Source organism: Chanodichthys erythropterus, chromosome 7 (assembly GCF_024489055.1).
Source record: "Chanodichthys erythropterus isolate Z2021 chromosome 7, ASM2448905v1, whole genome shotgun sequence".
NCBI classification, from domain to species: Eukaryota; Metazoa; Chordata; class Actinopteri; order Cypriniformes; family Xenocyprididae; genus Chanodichthys; species Chanodichthys erythropterus.
In genome coordinates this window covers 5,264,528-5,286,040 of record NC_090227.1, presented here as the reverse complement: position 1 = coordinate 5,286,040, position 21,513 = coordinate 5,264,528, and the positions used below count along the sequence as shown (strand labels likewise).

Genomic DNA, 21,513 nt, shown 5'->3' with positions numbered 1-21,513 from the left:
CTAGAGGTTACAGCCTTTAGCCTCCTCGTTAGAGCGTCCGATTCCCATGTGGACGGGACCAGGTTCACGTCCCGCTTGGAGCAGGCAGGTGTGAACTGGAGGGGCTACATTGGTGCCATGACCCGGATGGGAGTGAGGTTTAGGGGGGTGAGTGTAACGGACGTAGACTGGCCCAGGTTCGGATCCCGCTTGGAGCGGGCAGGTGCGAACTGGAGGGGTTACATGTACTTACATGTACATTGAAGGTAGTTGAAGGAGGCGGGTCTCCGAGTGATAGTCGTTTATAGATATAGCCTAATTATGTTTCAAGTTCCGTTTTGTGTAATAATGCGTTAAATATGAATTTTCCGATCATAAGTGGAGGGTGAATCAACTCCAGAGAAAGTCTAAGGAAATGCACTTCTCGTTTAAAAACACATTTAAACAGATTTCCTTGAAATAGTTACTTGTCACTGCACAACATACACATCCCAACATAAACACTGCTGATAAATTATTTGTTAATAAAGCATCTACGTTCACAAAGTACTGTTAATTTTAACAGATTACATACTGTACACGGGATTTGGCGTGCAAAGAGTGCTCCTTTTATAATCATTAAAAAGCTGTCACTAATATTAGTTCATCACAATCTCAAGCAGGTGTTAGAATAAATTAAGCTGACTGCGCATTGAATCTTTTATTTATGTAATTGTTTGTTATGATGAGATGATATCCACTCACCGCTCAAAACGGCAATACTAACTTAAACACCTCTGATTGGTCATTGCGTTCAAGAAATCAACAGATATGTTTGTGATTGCTCAGCGCTGCAAAAACACATTGTAAACAAGATGCTTTATGGAATACGAATGGCCAAATCTACAGAAATAACATTTTTGCTCTCAATCGTAAATTTGGCACTGCCCCCCTAATTCCCCCCTTGGCGATGGACCTGACCTCCGAGCTCTACGATCCGACATTGCTGGGAAAAAAAAAGATCCATTGTAGTAAACATAGTTGATACAACTCTCTCAATGGATCTGGTTTGAGCTTCCGCAAGAGCAAAAAAGGTTTGTTCTCACGCATCAAGCAAGTACAGTTTAGCTTCTGTTTATGTTCACTGATCTATGTGTGATTATACATTATACTTTTATACAATAAATGTCTAAATTCATTGTATAAAGTAATCAAATCTCTCCAGAAAATTTTGACTAAACCACTCCATTCTACTGGATTTGTATTATGTCTCTTTATGAACATTTTGAAGCGACAAACTGGTAGTTGCGTGGACTGTCAAGGAAGGACAGAAATATTCATTTAAAATATATTAACTTGTTTTTGAAGATGAACAAAAGTCTTCCTGGTTCAGAAAGACATGAGGTTGAGTAAATGAACTAACTCATTAAAGGTGCCCTCAAATGAAAAATTTAATTTATCTTGGCATAGTCAAATAACATAAGAGTTCAGTACATGGAAATGAGTCTCAAACACCATTGTTTCCTCCTCCTTATATAAATCTCATTTGTTTAAAAGACCTCAGAAGAACAGGCGAATCTCAACATAACACAGACTGTTACGTAACAGTCAGGATCATTAATATGTACGCCCCAATATTTGCATATGCCAGCCCATGTTCTCAACATTATGAAAGGGATTAGACAAGGGCAGAACGTCTGGATCTGTGCACAGCTGAATCATCAGACTAGGTAAGCAAGCAAGAACAATAGCGAAAAATGGCAGATGGAGCAATAATAACTGACATGATCCATGATATCATGATATTTTTAGTGATATTTGTAAACTGTCTTTCTAAATGTTTCGTTAGCATGTTGCTAATGTACTGTTAAATGTGGTTAAAGATACTTTATTTTTTACTGTATTCACGAAGACAAGAGCCGTCGCTATTTTCATTTTTAAACACTTGCAGTCTGTATAATTCATAAACACAACTTCATTCTTTATAAATCTCTCAAGCAGTGTAGCATTAGCCGTTAGCCACGGCGCACAGCCTCAAATTCATTCAGAATCAAATGTAAACAATATAACAGTATACAATACTCAAATAATCCGACGCATGCATGACGAACACTTTGTAGAGATCCATTTGAGGGTTATATTAGCTGTGTAAACTTTGTTTATGCACTGTTCAAGGCAAACGCGAGCTCCGTGGGCGTGGAGCACGAGATTTAAAGGGCCAGCAGCCCTGAATCGGCTCATTTATATTGATGCCCCAAAATAGGCAGTTAAAAAAATGAATTAAAAAAAATCTATGGGGTATTTTGAGCTGAAACTTCACAGACACATTCAGGGGACACCTTAGACTTATATTACATCTTTTTTTTTTAAAAGTTCTAGGGCACCTTTAAGGCTTATCTTTATACTGTATATGATAACAAGTTATAGAAACAGTTTTAAGTAGCCTACACTTAATTTTAATACACATGCATTTTAATGTTATACTGTTTAAATAAGTACCAAACATTTGACTTTTTAACTATTTTATTATACACAATATTCAAAGTGTAGAGAGATACTTTTCTGTAATTTTCCATCTAATGTTCAATTTTTTATAGTCTGTAATTACAGACTTAATGACTCTCTCAAAGTCTCTTAAAAATAGTGTTTGGTTTAAGTGGTGGATGAGATCCTGCATCTGTGCCACCCTTCATAATTATAACTCATATATCAAATTTCGATCATGGGACTGAAAACCTCTTACATTCTCCAAGGTCACAAATTGCGCACATATAAATTTCTTCTTGATTGCACTCTTAATTATTATCATTTTCTTTCTCTGTGTGATCTCTAGATAGAGGTGGAGGAGAGGAAACAGAATATCTGTATCTCTTTTTACATTTCCTCGGGGCAGCAGACAGAGCAGCATGGAGCTATTCAGAGATGTATGAAGTGTTTCCACAAGTAATCCAACAGCCTTCTCAAAGTGCTGTTTACTGGACCTTCTTGATAGTGAAGTCAAGTCACTAAATCACACACATGCATGTTCACACACACACACACACACACACACACACACACACACACACACACACACACACACACACACACACACACACACACACACAGTGTAAATGTTATTTTTCATCTATAGCTGCAAGCATTGCTGAGAGCAAACAGGGCATGAAAAATATTCAGTATCTGAGTAATGCAACATATGCAGCAACACTCTTTAAACAGCAATTCTCAATCTAGTACATAAAAATAGTATGTTTAATTGAAGCCTAATACATTGCACACTAACAAATTCACGTTTGTGCTGTTGCAATTGTGCCCTTTTAGTTTATTTGAACACTCTAAAAAATAAAACGTTGGTTCAACAACAACAACAACAAAAAAAATATGTTAACGTTTTCCACTAGAATTTTTAACTTAACTTTTTGCCACAATAAAAACACATTTCTAAGTAATATGAACTTAATAATTGTCAACATGAATGCAACTATTTAAGTTGATCCAACAATGTTTTAAGTAAGGTGAAGATGCTTTTTGGACACAATAAAACATTTCTAAGTAACATGATCTTACCAAGCACTGCTTGTCACCATGATGGTGAATCTCCAAAAACTCACATTAACAGAAACTCCTCTAAATTAGCATAACAAAACACTAATTACTGCTAAATCTCCCTTACCAATAATCTTGTGCAAAAAACATTAACACTTAATTTTAGCATTTACTCTCCATTTAAAGTGCCATGGGCAAATCGTGGGAAATATAAATCCCAGGTTCAGTTAAATTAAAAGAAGTGTTCATACAACTCAAAACAATGAAATGTGTTTACACGTCATCAGATTGTATTTTACATTAACAGAACTTAAAATTAAATACAGTTTTGATTAACTGAAAATGTTAAACTATGACAAGTCATGATAGTATATTGAATCAATAGGCATGATTTGTGTGTCATCCAAGCTCAATAAAATAACAGTTACAAGTAAAAAGTCTAACAGCATTTCAGAACTTGATTTTTTATTTAACAACAATATATATATTTAAGTAATGACTAAAGGTCCCCTGAATTAGTTTTTAGAGTGTATAAGATGTTTGATATTTTGCATTCTGTATTTCTGATTTCAAATCTCAAATTGTGACTCTCAAAATGACACCTGGAAACTAATGATAAAAAACAAGCTTATTGTAATTCCAAGTTTGTATTTTGCAAACGCAACTTATCAAGTGACTAATAAAAAAATGATGGTAACACTATACAATAAGGTTTCATGAACCAACATTTAACAATACTTCTACAGGATTTATTACTAGTTAAATGTTAATCTCAACATTTACTAATAAATTTATAAAATCAAAAGTTGTATCCGTTAACATTAGTTGCACTGTGAACTAATTGCTAATTGTTAGTTAATGCATTAACTAATGTTAACAAATGAAACCTTATTGTAAAGTCTTCCCAAAATGATGCAGATCTGCAGTATTGTATGTGTGAAAACTATGTCCAAATAATAAGAAATTGTTGCAAACACGAGAAATAAATTACTGTGTAAAATAAAGTTACAATTACAATAATTAAAAGAGTGTTTAATACAGTGACTACAATGATGACTTATATCAAAATTGAAAAAATGCATTCAGAATAAGCCATAATCTATAGCAACACATCAGTCACCTTTCTCTAAAATGAATGTGTGCATTTCAAAAGCTTTTCTTTTCTTTTTTCACTCTCAGTCACATGTGAGGCCGGAGGAACAGGAACATTAATATGAGCATACTGAGCCGAATTGAAAGAGGAGAAGAAGTTTGCAGAGTCATGAGGAATTTGTTGCTGATGTTTCTGTTCTCGGATTGAAAGTTAAATAAATGAAACCTCCAGCTTGTCACTTTTTCTGTTTCTCTCCCCAGACAAACATGAGCTTATCATGTTTTTAACTCTGTTTTCCAATATATGCAATTATCTGGTTGCTACATATTCAGCTGTAGCTTTGGAAAGATTAAATGTAATACTCCATGCTGCAAAAGATGCAGTTTTTCCAAGTGTAGCACAAACTAGTTTTAAAAAAATATTGTGCAATTTTCAAATGCCACTTTTTTATATATTTACAGAGAATGGGGAATATATATATATATAGTCTACACCTTTATTATCTATATGTAAAGTCTAAACTAATAAAGAAGTAAAATATATGCCAATTGCACTGCAAAAAAAAAAAAAAAAAATTTGCTTAGTTGGGTTTGTGGCGGGCATGAGGAGCAAGGAAAGACTAGGGAGCATGGAACTAGCAACTAGGGAAATGCAGTCCATGACACTAATAGACTGACACACATCCGGTCTTTACCCAGTGCTCACTGACATAGCCAACTGTGTTTACGAGAATATTCCACACAATGGGTCTCATTCATGAAACATTCGTAAATATACGAGTAAATATGTGAGTGATTTGCGCGTAAAGAGACCTTCCCGAAAACTCTTCTCCTGATTCACAAATACTTCGTAAACGTCAGAAGTGATAGTGAAATGTGTGTGTGTTAATGAATTCCAATCAGTCGTAAATGGGACGCGCGTACACGCTCATTCTCAATTACCATAAATCCCGCCCATTAAATCTGACTGACAACTATATATGGGAATCATATTATGACACCAAACGAAGGATTTTGGCCATTTGGGGCCATTAGTTTGCCCAGCCCTATTGAAATCAATTAATTATTTGATTAAAGTGCTCCGTTTGCAGATGCTATTAGTGGCTCTCACAATAAAAGTAAAAAGAAAAAACTTACGTAATTACTATATATAATATTTTTTCAAGATGCTGTGTAAATATGTACCTTATTAAGGTGAATTAAAATGCAGCCTTATTAATGAGCAAAACGTTCGGATGTTAAACGCACTATTTACGCGTGACTGGGAGCAGGTGTAGATTTCTTTCGTACCAACTAACATTTGGAAAATACGAACATTTTAATGAATCCGAAAATTTACGCCAGAACCACTTTACACACGATTTACACAAAAATTTGTTCTGCTCGTGTTTCATGAATGAGACCCAATGTGTATTTTTATATAATTGTGTGTTTATTTGACCATTGAAGCGCAATAAGACACAAAAGAGAATTGAATTCAGGATCACATGCTGTTTGAGAGAGGTGTGTGTTCTGGGTGTTGTTAGTCAGCGCGAGAACCGCGTTGAGTTCTTTTTCACTGCTTATTGCGATTAATAACTTTTTAACATCTTGCTTTTTATTTTCTCATTCATGCATGTTTCTTTATCACTCTAAAGTGTCAACAACTTTAATTAGTACTTTGCTATGCAGATATATTTATGTTTACATACCGCAATATATGTATATATCAAAATGTCAATGATAGACAAATTTACAGAAGCCCTATCTATTAGAGACCCTGGATTATAATTATTTTTCTTTCTCGTTTCTCGAAATAACAATTGTTGTTTTCTCATGATCATTACAATATTTTCTCGTGATCTCGACATAAAAGCTGTTTTCTCTTTATCTCAACTTAAAGGTGCCCAAGAATGTTCTTTCACAAGATGTAACATAAGTCTAAGGTGTCCCCTGAATGTGTCTGTGAAGTTTCAACTCAAAATACCCCATAGATTTTGTTTAAATTAATTTTTTTAACTGCCTATTTTGGGGCACCATTAAAGGGATAGTTCACCCAAAAATGAAAATTTGATATTTGTCTGCTTACCCCCAGTGCATCCAAGATGTAGGTGACTTTTTTTCTTCAGTCGAACGCAAATTATGATTTTTAACTGCAACCGCTGCCGTCTGTCAGTCAAATAATAGCAGTGGATGGGAACTTCAACTATAACAGTAAATAAAACTTGCTTAGACAAATCCAAATGAAACCCTGCGGCTCGTGACGACACATTAATGTCCTAAGAGACGAAATGATCGGTTTGTGCGAGAAACCGAACATTATTTATATAATTTTTACCTCTAATACACCACTATGTCCAACTTCGTTCAGCTTCCTGTTAGTGAGGTCAAAAACGCATTCTGTTGACGGAAGTGATGTCTCGCCCATATACTTCAATGAGCGCGAGACATCACTTCCGTTGTCAGAGCGCGATCAGACCTCACTAGCCGGAAGCTGAACGAAGTTGGACATAGTGGTGTATTAGAGGTAAAAAAATATATAAATACTGTTCGGTTTCTCGCACAAACCGATCGTTTCGTGTCTTAGGACATCAATGTGCCGTCACGAGCCGCAGGGTTTAATTTGGATTTGTCTACGGAAGTTTTTTCGACTCTTATTGTTCAAGTTCCCAATCACTGCTATTATTTGACTGACAGACGGCAGCGGTTGCAGTTAAAAATCATAATTTGCGTTCGACTGAAGAAATAAAGTCACCTACATCTTGGATGCACTGGGGGTAAGCAGATAAACATCAAATTTTCATTTTTGGGCGAACTATCCCTTTAACAATGCACTGATTTACACTCGGCGCCACCCCTTTAAGACGCGAGCTTCCTGCCCCACGAACTGTCGACTATATTACAGCGCATGTATGCTTCGAATATTTATTTGGATGTTAAAAGTTTTATTCTGAGTGAATTTGAGGCTGTCCTCCGTGGCTAATGCTACACTGTTGGAGAGATTTATAAAGAATGAAGTTGTGTTTATGCATTATACAGACTCCACGTGTTTAAAAAATGAAAATAGCGACGGCTCTTGTCTCCGTGAATACAGTAAGAAACGATGGTAACTTTAACCACATTTAACAGTACATTAGCAACATGATAACGAAACTTTTAGAAAGACAATTTACAAATATCAGTAAAAATATCATGCTATCATGGATTATGTCAGGTATTATTGCTCCATCTGCCATTTTTCGCTGCTGTTCTTGCTTGCTTACCTAGTCTGATGATTCAGCTGTGCACAGATCCAGACGTTCTGCCCTTGTCTAATGCCTTTTTATAATGTTGGGATCATGGGCTGGCATATGCAAATATTGGGGCGTACACCCCGACTGTTACGTAACAGTCGGTGTTATGTTGAGATTCGCCTGTTCTTCGGAGGTCGTTTAAACAAATGAGATTTATATAAGAAGGAGGAAACAATGGAGTTTGAGACTCACTGTATGTCTTTTCCATGTACTGAACTCTTGTTATTCAACTATGCCAAGATAAATTCAATTTTTGAATCTAGGGCACCTTTAATCTTCTCTAAGTTACACAAATGTGCCAACAGGTGGCAGTATAGAACCAACTATAACTAACTGATGGGGTGCGGTATATATCCACCTTACTGTGTTAGTTGATATTGGCCCAGATTGTACGCGTTTGGGACAGAGGGAGTGAAGATCTTACTTCTTTGTAATCACCTTAATTTGTGCAGTATTGTGTGTGTTAATTAACTTAACTAATAAATGTTTGAATATGATTCATTTGCTTGAAAGTGCATCTGTTATTGTTACGTTTTAACTGCAAGATGCATGACTCATCACAGTTTCACTACCGCAATAGCATCTGTTTGCACCTTATTCTGCATCTTTAAGACGCCATTTTAATAATCACAGTTTCAGTGTTCGTTTACCTTACTGTGTCACTCAATGTATATTGATAAGAAATACGATTTATAGCCTATGTAAAGATGTGTACGGCCTATCATTTAATTCGGTGATAGTGTATTTTCTACATTTCTTTGTAGAAAACCACACACATACACATAAACACTTACGAATGAGAGTGTACATTTAATGATCCAGCAAAACACTTTTCTTTCAGCAGTTATAAATTATACTGTCGTAGAGAATATCATTTAAATTCAAGCATCTTTTTTTTTCTATTTTGTTTTTATTATAAATAAATAAATATATATATATTATAATTCTGGGAGTGAATGTATATAGCCAATCAGTATATACATATATACAGTATACTGTACGGGGATGATTAGAAGGCCATGATCATGGATAGAAGCCAATGGACAAATTTGGCCAGGATGCCGGGGTTACACCCCTACTCTTTTCGAAGGACATCCTGGGAATTTAATGACCACAGAGAGTCAGGAACTCTGCTTTTTTGACAGTATAGTGTCCCCATCACTATACTAGGGCATTAGGATCCACACAGACCAGTGTGAGCACCCCCTGCTGCTGGACTCACTAACACCGCTTCCAGCAGCAACACAGTTTTCCCAGGAGGTCTCCCATACAGGTGCTGACCGGCTCAACCCTGCTTAGCTTTAGTCGGCAACCAATCTTGGGCTACAGGGTGATAGCTGCTGGCGTGTTGGTATACATTCCAGCCCCTGCTGTGGATCTTGTTGCAGGCAAGAGCCACTGAAATGGCAGGATGACAGGTGGCTCAACCATCCTTGGCCAGCCCTTTTTCTAAATTAAACTCTGGGAACTTGGGGGCAGCATCAAGTTCCTGACATGGTCGTTGCAGAGCTTCCCGTCATTTGAATGACATTATTTTATTTTTCCCTTTCCTCATTACTCCACGTCTGCAATTTGAAACAACAAAACAAATCAGATTGTTACATACATTACACAACATCATATAGATACAAACAAAAAGAGCCAACATAAGGTAAAAAAGGACATTTAAGAGCATGAGTTAAAAATATATATATATATAATTCAGAAGTTAAACATACAGCACTGGAATTTGTCATCTGACTATATGACACTTGCAGCACATATCGAAAGGTAGCATAATTAAAGGTAGTGTCAAAATCTTTAAAATGTAATTAATACCGTTAAACCAGTCTTGGAGACCGATTTTCTCCAGTTCAATCCGTTTCCTTGGGTTCCTCTGGAGACAGCAGCGAATAAAATCGCAGCATTCTGTGGAGAAAGATGGGATAGATGTCAGATTATTACTTTAACTTAACAAACATCCACAAGAGCATCATTTATAATGCCACTAGGCTCAGATGTTCCTTTTCCTGTATTGTTGCTTTGTTCTATATTCAAAATTAAACTTGTCCTTTACTGAAATGAAGATCTCACCTTGTGACAAGCCATCATTTTCCCAGATGTTCTTACTGATCATACGCAGGTCTCGTCTGCTTGGAAATTGCCAGAAAAGTATTAAGAACAGGAGTATCCCGAGGGACCACACTGTCGCTGGTTCCCCGTGATACACGCCGTACATCTCATACTTGGGGGGGCAGTACGCTTTTGTGCCTGCAGGAAAAAGTAAGTTTCCATTAGCACAACATTTTGACTAGATATCCGTTATCATAAAAGAAATTTGATGCTAATCAACACTGAATCCCATTCCATGATGCTTCATGAGAGCTTGACTCACTCAGAGTCCTGTGTGAACAGCTCTCAACTCATCACCAGAGTTTGAGACCCACCTTACAGCTTTGAGAAATTATACATACCAGCAAAGGACGTGTAACCCGCGCTGGTGAGGAAATCACCACACCCAAAGTCAACCAGTTTGACCTCTAGGGTGTCTGGGTTAATAAGCAGATTTTCAGGCTTAATGTCTCGGTGTAACACTCCACGCTGGCAGCATATTTGAGCAGCGAATGCTACCTCCCCCATAATTATCCGTGCCAACTTCTCATCCATTGTGCTCGTGTAGCTCTGTAAAAATTCATACAAGGGCTGACAGGGCACAGGCCGCTCTAGGACCATAATGTAATGGTCATCCTCATCCTTCCAGTCTAGAAGCTCGACGATCTGAGGAACCCTGGGCCCTTGATTTGCATACATGTGCAGAGCGACCTCGAGCGGAATGAGTCTGGAATAACTGTCCTAGAAGAAAGACAGTTGTTATAATGGTTGGAAAAATCATTCTGTGATTTATGTTAATATGAGATGTTTAAAATTGAACACAGTGACTGGGAGAGCACAGTCTACTTACAATGCGGGCATTTTTTGCATATTCATTGGAAGCAAATTTCACCGCCACCTGATGAAAAAACAGAAAATAGATTTGTGGTTGAATTATTTATTTGTTTGTGTGTTCAGAGTTTGCATATTTCAATTATCAACCCTGAACAGTCATGTAAAGTTTCTTAAATTTACAAACATGTAGAGCATGTCTGACAATTTAAACAGGTCAAGTGCACTAAATAGTAAATATAAGACACATTAAGATTGCTTGATAAGAAAGAGTCTAATACAAGACAAAAATAATTATCTAGATAAATAGTTATGTAATGAAAATTGATACCTGACGGTCATCCTCCAAACGTGTCGCAGCATAAACCATTCAAAAGCCTCCTTTACCCAGTTGATCGCCGATTTCATAGCAGCAAGAATTGATATCTGTTAAAAGAAAAATAAGAGGTGTTAACCAGAAATGACAGCAATGGGTCTTGACTCCATTCATTGTTGACTTCAGGATCACCAGTGATGGGTTCCTCTGCAGTAGGAAGGACTTCATGGTCACTGATGATATCCTGAAAAGTCTGACCTAAAGAGGGTAATGACATCAACATTACCATATTAATAAAATACTCATGTTACTGCAACAAAGCTTGCTGTTAATTATGAAGTAACTTTTGGGGGGAATTCACACTGGACGCATTCTTTCCACTTTTTCAGTTGTCAGTCAATATGCAATAAACAAACATCATGTGATGTAATTAATGTATATAAACATATACAGACTCCGATAAAAGTAATATGGAGGCAATACATTTTCATTTCTGTGTACATAATTAATGAAGATACGAACTTAAAGATGGTGTGTAATGTCCTGTATCATGTGTCGAGTTTATGAAGTTTTGGGATTTTGTAGCACAATTCAGTTTTTAATTCATGCTTGTGCATGTGTTGTATTGTGACACAGACTTTACAAAACTGAACTTCAGCTGTGCCACTAAATTTCTGACTGTCCTTCAAAAAACTTTTTAAGTGCAGAGCCAGTGCACACTCCAGTAAACAAAAAGAGTTACATATTCTCATAACATGATCATTTATGTCATTTATATATAATTTCATCTCATTTACCATCATCAGGCCAACTCTCCACAGGTGGGACTTCATCACTCTGGTCCAAGTTTTCACTCTGACCTGAGTCGGTGTTGTTGGCTTTTTTCCTTTTTTGCAGGAAATAAGCGGTCAGTCCCAGTAATGTAAAAAGCACCATTTTGAAAGCCTTAACTAGGCCTTAACCGTAGACTGCAAGATGTGAGATCAACGGTTTGTTATTTATCTGTGTCGATATAAGTCGTGTACAGATAAAAAAAAAAAAAAAAAATGGTGCAATATAAGTATATTGCGCAATAAATTATGTATCTGAAATGCAAGTTGTTGTGACTCAAGCGTGAATCAAGTGACAAACACAAGAAACACCAGAATGAGCAACAAACTACAAGCGATGCAGATTGAGGATAGTAAGCGCTTTTGTACCTGTCTACTGTGACGTCACGTTCTTAATGATATTCCACAGCTGCAGAAAAGTTCCTACATGATTGGTCCGTTTTGCGCTGTCTGGGCGTGTCTACGCGCGACTCTCCGGATTCTATGGGAACCGGAGCTTGTAACTGCAGCTGCAGTCATGCAATGATTTTATCAATCAGCGATTGGCTCTTTTACTTAGAAGGCGGGACGTATTCCGCCATTTTGCGCTTATATGAAAAATGGCAAGGAAACTCTCTGCTGCAAGACTTCTCGCGCGTTGTAGTTAATTTTATTAAAAGACATGAAAGGTTCTTTTTGGTGAGTCAAAACACAGCACAACCAGTCCAATTCACAAACAAATGGATCGTTTTTTTTCATTATTTATAAATAGTATTATTTTCCACAACGTTTCTCATCGTCTATTTTGACCTGCGTAAAAAACGTAGGGTCACCTGATATTTATGTTTTATGAATTATTTATTAGCAGTTAATTTACTGAAGGCTACCAAGAAAGCTAGGTAAATAAGTTTATTAAATTAATTCACAACATATACAAAAATTATTATCGCTCTTATGCCTAATGAAAAGCTTCTTTAATGTTTCTTGTCCCCATTGACAGTTAATTATTAACGTTACATGAATCACAATTCAAAATGACGACATGAGACAAAAGTTTATTACTTTGCCTCATTATTTTTGTCGGTCGTTTTACATTAATAGCCAACAGCTGTGTCAAATCTAAAATTTTTAGTTTATCTACTTACATCATATCTCACACTTTATGACCGTTGCAATAGAATCCGCACTCAGCATCTTCATAAAGCCCACCTACTTTGATTTGATTGGTCATCTCATTTATTTTTACATGGACAAACGATGACAGACAGGCTACTTAGATGATATATAAATCACAAGTTTTAGTGCATCAAGTTTAAAAGCATCAGAAACGTTCAAATACTACAAAGAGAAGAGTTTATTGCTATTATGTAAGGGAGAGCGGGATAAGTTGTCACACTTTTCACACTGTCTAACATTTATTGAACACCATACATCACAATGGTATAAATGTCATACCAAATGAAAGAAGGAAGTCTTGAGCACATATGTTGTATTCATTACATTTTCATATCTTACCTCATTACGGAGTTGTAGACTGTTGAATAGAGAATGTGCACTGTGACAATTTGTCCCATCGGTGGGTAAGTTGTCACACTAGATTATCAAAAAATAAGAACACAACTACTTAATTGTTATTATTGATTTTAATTTTTAAATTCAAACCAGAACTGGAAATATAAACAATCATGACTAGAGAATTTGGAAAAACAATTATTTCAATCCAAAAAATACATATTTAAGTCAAAACACATTAAAGGGATAGTTCACCCAAAAATGAAAATTTGATGTTTATCAGCTTACCCCCAGTGCATCCAAGATGTAGGTGACATTTTTTCTTCAGTCGATCACAAATGATGATTTTTAACTGCAACCGCTGCCCTCTGTCATTCAAATAATTGCAGTAGATGGGAACTTCAACTATAACAGTAAATAAAACTTGCTTAGACAAATCCAAATGAAACCCTGCGGCTCGTGACGACACATTAATGTCCTAAGACACGAAACAATCGGTTTGTGTGAGAAACCGAACATTATTTATATCATTTTTTACCTCTAATACACCACTATGTCCATCTCCATTCAGCTTCCTGCTAGTGAGGTCAAAAAACGCGTTCTGGTGACGGAAGTGATGTCTCGCCCATATACTTCAATGAGCGCGAGACCTCACTCACTGGAAGCTGAACGGAGTTGGACATAGTGGTGTATTAGAGGTAAAAAATGATATAAATACTGTTCGGTTTCTCACACAAACCGATCGTTTCGTGTCTTAGGACATTAATGTGTCGTCACGAGCCGCAGGGTTTCATTTGGATTTGTCTTTTTTGGGTGAACTATCCCTTTAAGTAGCAAGACCACTTTACTTAGAACTTTAAACTCAAACTTTCTATGGCTTGCACATAGATCCATGATAACTGAATGGAATACTGCAGATAACTCGCTTAATTTAACATGTTTAATCTCTGAACATAACTGACTTGACATGTTGAACCTCTTTTTTGAGCATGTTGAGCTATGTGTTTATTTGTACTGGGGCAAGTTGTCACATGTGACGACTTGCCCCAAAGTCATTGAGACAACTTGCCCCAAACTGACATGTGTGCTAATGTTGGCTAAATCTCAAGGTTCGCTCAACATAGCACGTCAGCTAAAGTATCAAAAGATACGTTATTGTCTCCTCTATGTTGTGCAAAATATAAAAAAAATTAACATTCATACCTAACAAAGTTGTATTGCATAAAATTTAAAGTGCAATTTTTTTTACTTTTTAAGCCAAAAAATAAGAAAATTGTGCTAACCTCAGAGCGATTTTGACCACATGTGACCAGGAAGTTGACTATGGAAGAAGAAGTCACACAAAGTGGCTATTTGATTTTTGAGATAGAGCTTCTAGTTTTGGAGTTACAGTATGAAGAGTGTGACAACTTACATGTGACAACTTAACCTGCTCTCCCGTACTGTAGGCTGCCTACATAATAGTAATAAACTCTTCTCTATATAGTAATGATCCAATGAAATACCTACTCTAAAAGTGATGATACATGGGGCAACTTTTTTGAGCAATGTTGCTTGGGCACTTTCCCATTGAGAATGGGCAACACATTTTTATCTGGATACTTTAGATCATAATTTGTTGCCCATTCTTGATGGAAAAGCAACATTGCTTGGCATTATTGCCCGGCAACATTACTCAAAAAGTTGCCCTGTGTATCATCACCTTAATGAGCTAAAATACATTTAGAATGCGTTGAAGTGTTTAATGCAGTTTCCTGGTGCCCTGGGTATTGCTATTTTTTTATTAGGGGTTCAAACACCACTAAGCTTTGTGAATTTAGACCTGGTCCCTGCAGTTGAGTAGTACCACCCCAAAGTCCCTATAGTTCCTGGGGAAAATTCCAGCGGTGGAAACGCACCAGACTCCTTTCAGTTGGAACATGGTCATCCAAATGGGTCATTGGTGCTCGAACCTGATGATTGCCGCTTGAGGCTATATTTTGTATGTAATTATAGTATAGATTAAGTATAGATGATTGAATCCTTGATTGCTTTGGTGTTGTCACCCCTCACAGTCCTTGTGTCACCCCATAAATAATTTTCCATCTGCATAGGTCATTTGTCACAACGAGCGAGACTGGTTGACATGCAGCATGCTAAATCTCAAACCTCCAGGAATCACCCATTTGAAGAAAAGAGGAGAGTCTGCTGGCAAAAAGAGAAGACGACAGAGCTTGTAATAAAATGAGAATCAACATTGGCTTGGCTTTTCGGAGATGGCAAGAACTGAGGGATTTTGAAAAGCAACGTGGAGATGGCGTTTATTACTCAACAGGTGAGTAAGGTATTTTATTGAACAAATAAATTGCCATTTGTAGCTCTCTAACAGTTCATTGTAAAGCATTATCTGTTGTTAAGGGTTATTTCATTATGGTTGTTGTAATGCTGGTGGAATTTATTTTCAAGGAAATACCATGTATATTAATGGGTGTCGCTACAATAATGCCTTCAGCTAGTCAGCTTGAGATCCTTTCCATCTAAACTGGTTATATCTCTTAAGCAGTGAATGTTTTATGAGCATTTGTATAACCATATTCATACGCACAGTCAGATCAGAGCCGAATCACAACCAAAACAATGTAATTCTGCAAAATGCATGCAGTTTTTTTTTTTTTTTTTTTTTACCTGTTGGATGGCTAAAAGTTACCTAGTATACCTTAAATGCATCTTGATTTAAGAATGTTTAGATACAGTATACTGGAAAACAAGACCAGAAAATATTTTTTGCATTGTGGCAATGCATTTACCTTGGATGGTATTTTAGACTGAACTGAAGTCACTCAGAATAATCAAATTGTATTCAAATATAATAATGGTTCAAATATAATGCAGTCAGTGGTTTGGTGCTAATTAAAAAAAAAGTTTTAAACATTAAGAAATAAACATTGTTTTTGTGAACAGTCATCTTAATGGTATGGAAGCTTGTTTCCATCACTGAATAAAAATAAATTGTGAGTTAATTTTTCTCACAATTCTAATTTCAACTTTTTATCTCACAATTATGACTTTTTTTCTCACAATAAAGTAAAAATTGCAAGATATAAACTTACAATTGTGAGAAATAAAGTCAGTATTGTGAGTTATAAACTTATGCAAGTTTTTTTTCTATCAGTTGCAAGATATAAACTCATAGTTCTTACTTATTTTCTATAAAGTTAAATTGTAAGGAAAAGGAGACTTTTTTTCTCAGAATTGTGAGATATAAATAATTCTGAGAAAAAGTCAGAATTGTGAGTTTATATCTAAACCAGCATATGTTTCACATTATTTCAGGGAAAATAAAGCATCACTGCAACTTCTGAAAGTGAACAGCCATGTTTTACTGTTGCATAAAACAAATTATGTTTTAACAAAAAGTAAACAAAAAAAAAATATCACCAACACTTCAACCTGCAAACAAACAGGTAAACAAAAACACTTGAAACAGAGTAGAGTAACTTCTTTGCTATTGTTTTCTTAACATGTCTTGCTGCTTAGTCACATTTCAGCATTCATAATAAAATTGTTACAGAATTTTGGACAAGAAAACCATCATCATTGCTTGGTTTCAGAGATGTGCGCTGACATGTAAACTACATTGCCTAAGGTGCTGAAAAGTCTTTCAAATGGTGTGCTAGTGGCAGGCACACGAAGATACTTTTGCTCCAACTTGCTTAAAGGATTAGTTCACTTTCAAATTAAAATTTCCTGATAATTTACTGCCCCCAGAATACTCTATTAGAGTTCCAGCAGTGTAGACACTGTTAAGTGTATTACTGCCCTCCACAGGTCAAAGTTTGAACTAATTGTTATATACTTGCACTAGCATATTGTATATGACAATTTAGTTAAAACTTAGACCTGTGAAGGGAAGTAATACACTTAGCAGCGTCTACTCTGCTGGAATTCAAAGAAGAAGCAGCTACTTCCATAGTTGACCCTATACCTACTCAGTTGTTTAAATCTTGTTTTGGCTCTCTAGGCTCTGTTGTCTTGAGTATAATAAATGAATCCTTGCATACGGGAGTCGTGCCAGCGGCATTTAAAATTGCTTCTGTGACCCCTGTACCAAAAAAGCATAACATTGACTTGGACAACCCAAACAGTTTTTGTCCCATTTCTAATCTTCCTTTTATCGCAAAAATTCTTGAGCGTATCGTGGCATCTCAATTGCACACTCATCTCACTGAAAACAATCTTTTTGAACCACTCCAATCTGGATTTCGCGAATTCCATAGCACTGAAACTGCTTTAGTTAAAGCTACAAATGACTTGTTGATTGCTGCGGATTGTGGCTGTCCTTCAATATTGATCCTTCTTGATTTAACTGCAGCCTTTGACACAGTAGATCACTGTTTATTACTCACTCGCATGGAATCTACCTTTGGTATTAATGATACTGTATTAAAATGGTTTAAGTCTTATTTTTCCGACCATAGACAGTTTATTTCCTTGGGTGGATGTCGGTCCGAAGTTGGTTCAGTTCAATTTGGTGTCCCCCAGGGTTCAATTCTGAGTCCCCTTCTTTTTAGCATGTACATCTCTTCTTTTGGTTAGCTTTTGAGATCTCTTGGTATTAATTTCCATTTTTATGCTGATGACACCCAAATTTATATTCATACAAAAACTGGTGTTAATGCAGCTATTGGTTTTGTTGAACACTGCATTTCTGAGATAAAAAGTTGGATGTCTCAAAACGTCCTCTGTCTTAACAGTGAGAAAACGGAAGTGATACTTGTTGGCTCTCCCCATCAAGTGAACAAATCTGGTCCTTTAACCATTAAAGGATTAGTTCACTTTCAAATTAAAATTCCCTGATAATTTACTCACCCCCATTTCATCCAAGATGTTCATGTTTTTCTTTCTTCAGTCGAAAATAAATTAAGGTTTTTGATGAAAACATTCCAGGATTTTTCTCCTTATAGTGGACTTCAATGGAGCCCAAACAGTTGAAGGTAAAAATTACAGTTTACAGTGATCCTAGATGTAGAATAAGGGTCTTATCTAGAGAAACCATTGCTCATTTTCTAAAAAAAAAATAAAATAAAAATTGTATACATTTTAACCATAAATGCTCATCTTGAACTAGCTATCTTCTTAATAATAATAATAAACTTTATTTTATATAGTGCCTTTACAGGTAACCTCTCAAAGCGCTTTACAGACATAGAGATAAAAATGAAATAAAAATCATATACATGGCAGTACATGTACATATACATACCATATGTATATACATACCATATATATATATATATATATATATATATATATATATATATATATATATATATATATATATATATACAAACACATATATGTTTATATGCATATACCCACACACACACACATATACCCACATACACCTTCAACAATTAAATCACATAAATGCTATCCTAAAGAAGTGGGTTTTAAGGACTGACTTAAAAACACTAAAAGATTTGACCGGTCTAATCTCGATGGGGAGAGAATTCCAAAGTTTAGGTGCACAAATGGAAAAAGCCCGGTCACCCATAGAGCGCAAACGAGTAGGAGGAACAACCAAAACGCTAGAATTGGAGGAACGGAGGTCACATCTCGGAGTATAGACAGTTAAAAGTTGACAAATAATGCGGAGCCATTCCATTTAAGGCCTTGTAGGTCAGCATAAGAATTTTAAAATCAATCCGGAACCTGACAGGGAGCCAGTGTAGAGACTCTAAAACTGGAGAGATATGGTCCCTAGTCCTGGTCCTTGTCAGGATCCTAGTGGCCGAATTTTGAACGGATTGTAATTTGTTCAAGGTAGATATTGGGATCCCAGCAAGAAGTGCATTGCAGTAATCGATGCATGAAAAAAAAAAGTGTTAATTAGTTTTTCAGCAACAGAAGGATAACAGGGGGCGCAGTCTTGCAATATTTCTTAGATGGAAATATAAATTTTTAACAGTGTTTTGTATGTGAGAATCAAATGTTAAGTTTGTATCAAAAATCACCCCCAAATTTTTTTATTTTGTTTGAAACTTTAGCACAGAGCCTTCCACATTAAGTGTGGAAAATGACCTTATGAATTCCCAACCAAGCCAAAGGGTCCTCCTCACTATGGAGTTTGTGGATCAGAACGTAGCTGTTAAATTCTGCTTCAATGTTTGCTTGGTCAGGGGATTCAGATGGAGATACAGATGTAACTGAGGACTGTAAGAGGCTTTCTAAAGACTTCTTCATCTTCTTTGCACTTGTGGCTGTGGCACTTTAGCCCTGTCTCAGATGATGATGATGAGATGTCAACAGCTGCTTGTGTCTCCGAGAAAAGAAAGTTAAATAATTAATAATTATGTATGGAGGCACTCATGAGCTCAAATCATTCTTGCCATTTAAAATATTCTTACCTTCTGAATTGCCTTCATTTCTGATATTACCCTTTAACTAATTTCTGGCAGTTGTTCCTTACAAATGTAGTGTTTTTTTTAACCTTGGGTCTATAAATGTGGCAATATTCAGCAGAGTTTGGGTTGTGGGTATCAGCTCTGTGTCTTCATCTTCAGCAGCAAATGTTTTGTCTTCAGTAAATGAAGAACTGGCAGGAGATAGGAAATGGTCACGTAGTCCTCCCCAGACAGAGCATCTGTAAACTTCAATGCTGTGTTTACAGATTCAAGGACTTCAGTGTCCTGCCAAGATGGAACCAGATGTCGTGTACTCCGATTTTCAGAGAGAATTTGTGACAGAGCCCTCTGCTGTTCCAGTATCTTTTCCATCATCTGCTGCTTAGTGCCCCATCGTGTTGGGCACTCTGTGATCAGACCATGTTCTGGCAGGTTAAGTTCTCTCTTTCTTCAGTGCTTCTCTTTTTTCCAATAATGGGAAAAATGTCCCACCAGACTTTTGCACATTCCTTTAGCGCGACTGATACGTGTCACCTTTAACAGCATTTTCTGGATAAAGAAAAGAAAAATGTTTTAATTGTTTTAATTAACAAATGATGGTTTCATAAAATTAAAATTGTATTATAAATAAAAAATAATTTTCATAAAACTGTTACATCTATACTTTAACTTATCTATAATGCTTTATTCATTTAAATAATATTAACACTAGAAGAAATGTGACAGAATATACAATAAAACATGTTTAATGAAAAATTATGATGTTAAAATAACTAATTAAAACTACTGAAATAAAGTTAGGGCCAACCATTTTTGGTTCATCATATCTTATGTCTGTGGTAAAACACACTAGACATGCCTCACTCAAATTACAATCTTCAAATTTCGCAGTCCCAGAGCTTTTTCCCCCCCCCCGATGTGCTCACTGGGAAAATATGCCATCTGTAAGCACCGACTTCTCATTTTAAAATCTTGGTCAATAAAACGAACTGAAACTAATGTACGGCTCTGTTGTCCTAATGGACCAGAGGTCTGTTTTACATGCGAAATGTTCGATATCTCTCTGTTCCAACATGACACGGTGCGAGTTTACTCGTACATTTTGGGGATAGCAGTGTGGGATAAATAGGACAAAGAGTGAATGTTGTACCGTTTGTCTGTGGTATGTATCAGGTGCACAAAACCTTGTTTCCCGACAGTGGCGATTGGAACCATATCCTTTGCCAGATGGTGTGTTATGGCCTCTGTTATCTCTATGATGGTGGGAGCTTGCAGGATATGGTGTTAGGCTTTCAAAGCTTGATGTTATGGATTGCTGCTTAGTTTCGGGAACAAGGGTTGATTCCCCTGTGCTTGAAGATTTGTCTGCCGAGCATTGCTGATACAAATTGTTGTGCTTCGCTTTGAGGTGACTGAAAAGATTTGTAGTGCTTCCCCTTTGCATTGCCACTCGAGATTTACATGTTTTACCTATAACTTCAGTCTGCATGTGGTAATCTCTTTTAAAACCAAAATACTGGCATATTTTTGAGAAGCTTCTTGGTTTTGGCACTAAATCGTCGGTAGCAGCTGTAGGTGCCTCTGACTGGTGCTTTTTATCAGATTAGCTTGCTGTGAGAGCGTCGCGGCTTGTTGATTGTCTTGCGTCAGAGCATGCGCACGCTATCCTGCACACATATCCCAAATAACATCCACGCGCCAGA

General features: G+C 36.4%; 1 protein-coding gene across 1 annotated transcript in view; it reads right to left on the bottom strand.

Annotated features, from left to right (window-relative positions):
* Positions 1-21,513, bottom strand: part of LOC137023543 (serine/threonine-protein kinase pim-2-like) — a 28,662-nt gene continuing 7,149 nt past the window's right edge. Inside the window, exons 2-6 of the mRNA XM_067390743.1 lie at positions 11,246-11,364; positions 10,322-10,700; positions 9,942-10,118; positions 9,687-9,776; positions 1-209 (exon numbers count right to left, since the gene is read on the bottom strand). Of these exons, the coding sequence (XP_067246844.1) occupies positions 1-209; positions 9,687-9,776; positions 9,942-10,118; positions 10,322-10,700; positions 11,246-11,364 (974 nt within the window). The remainder of the gene's footprint in view (positions 210-9,686; positions 9,777-9,941; positions 10,119-10,321; positions 10,701-11,245; positions 11,365-21,513) is intronic.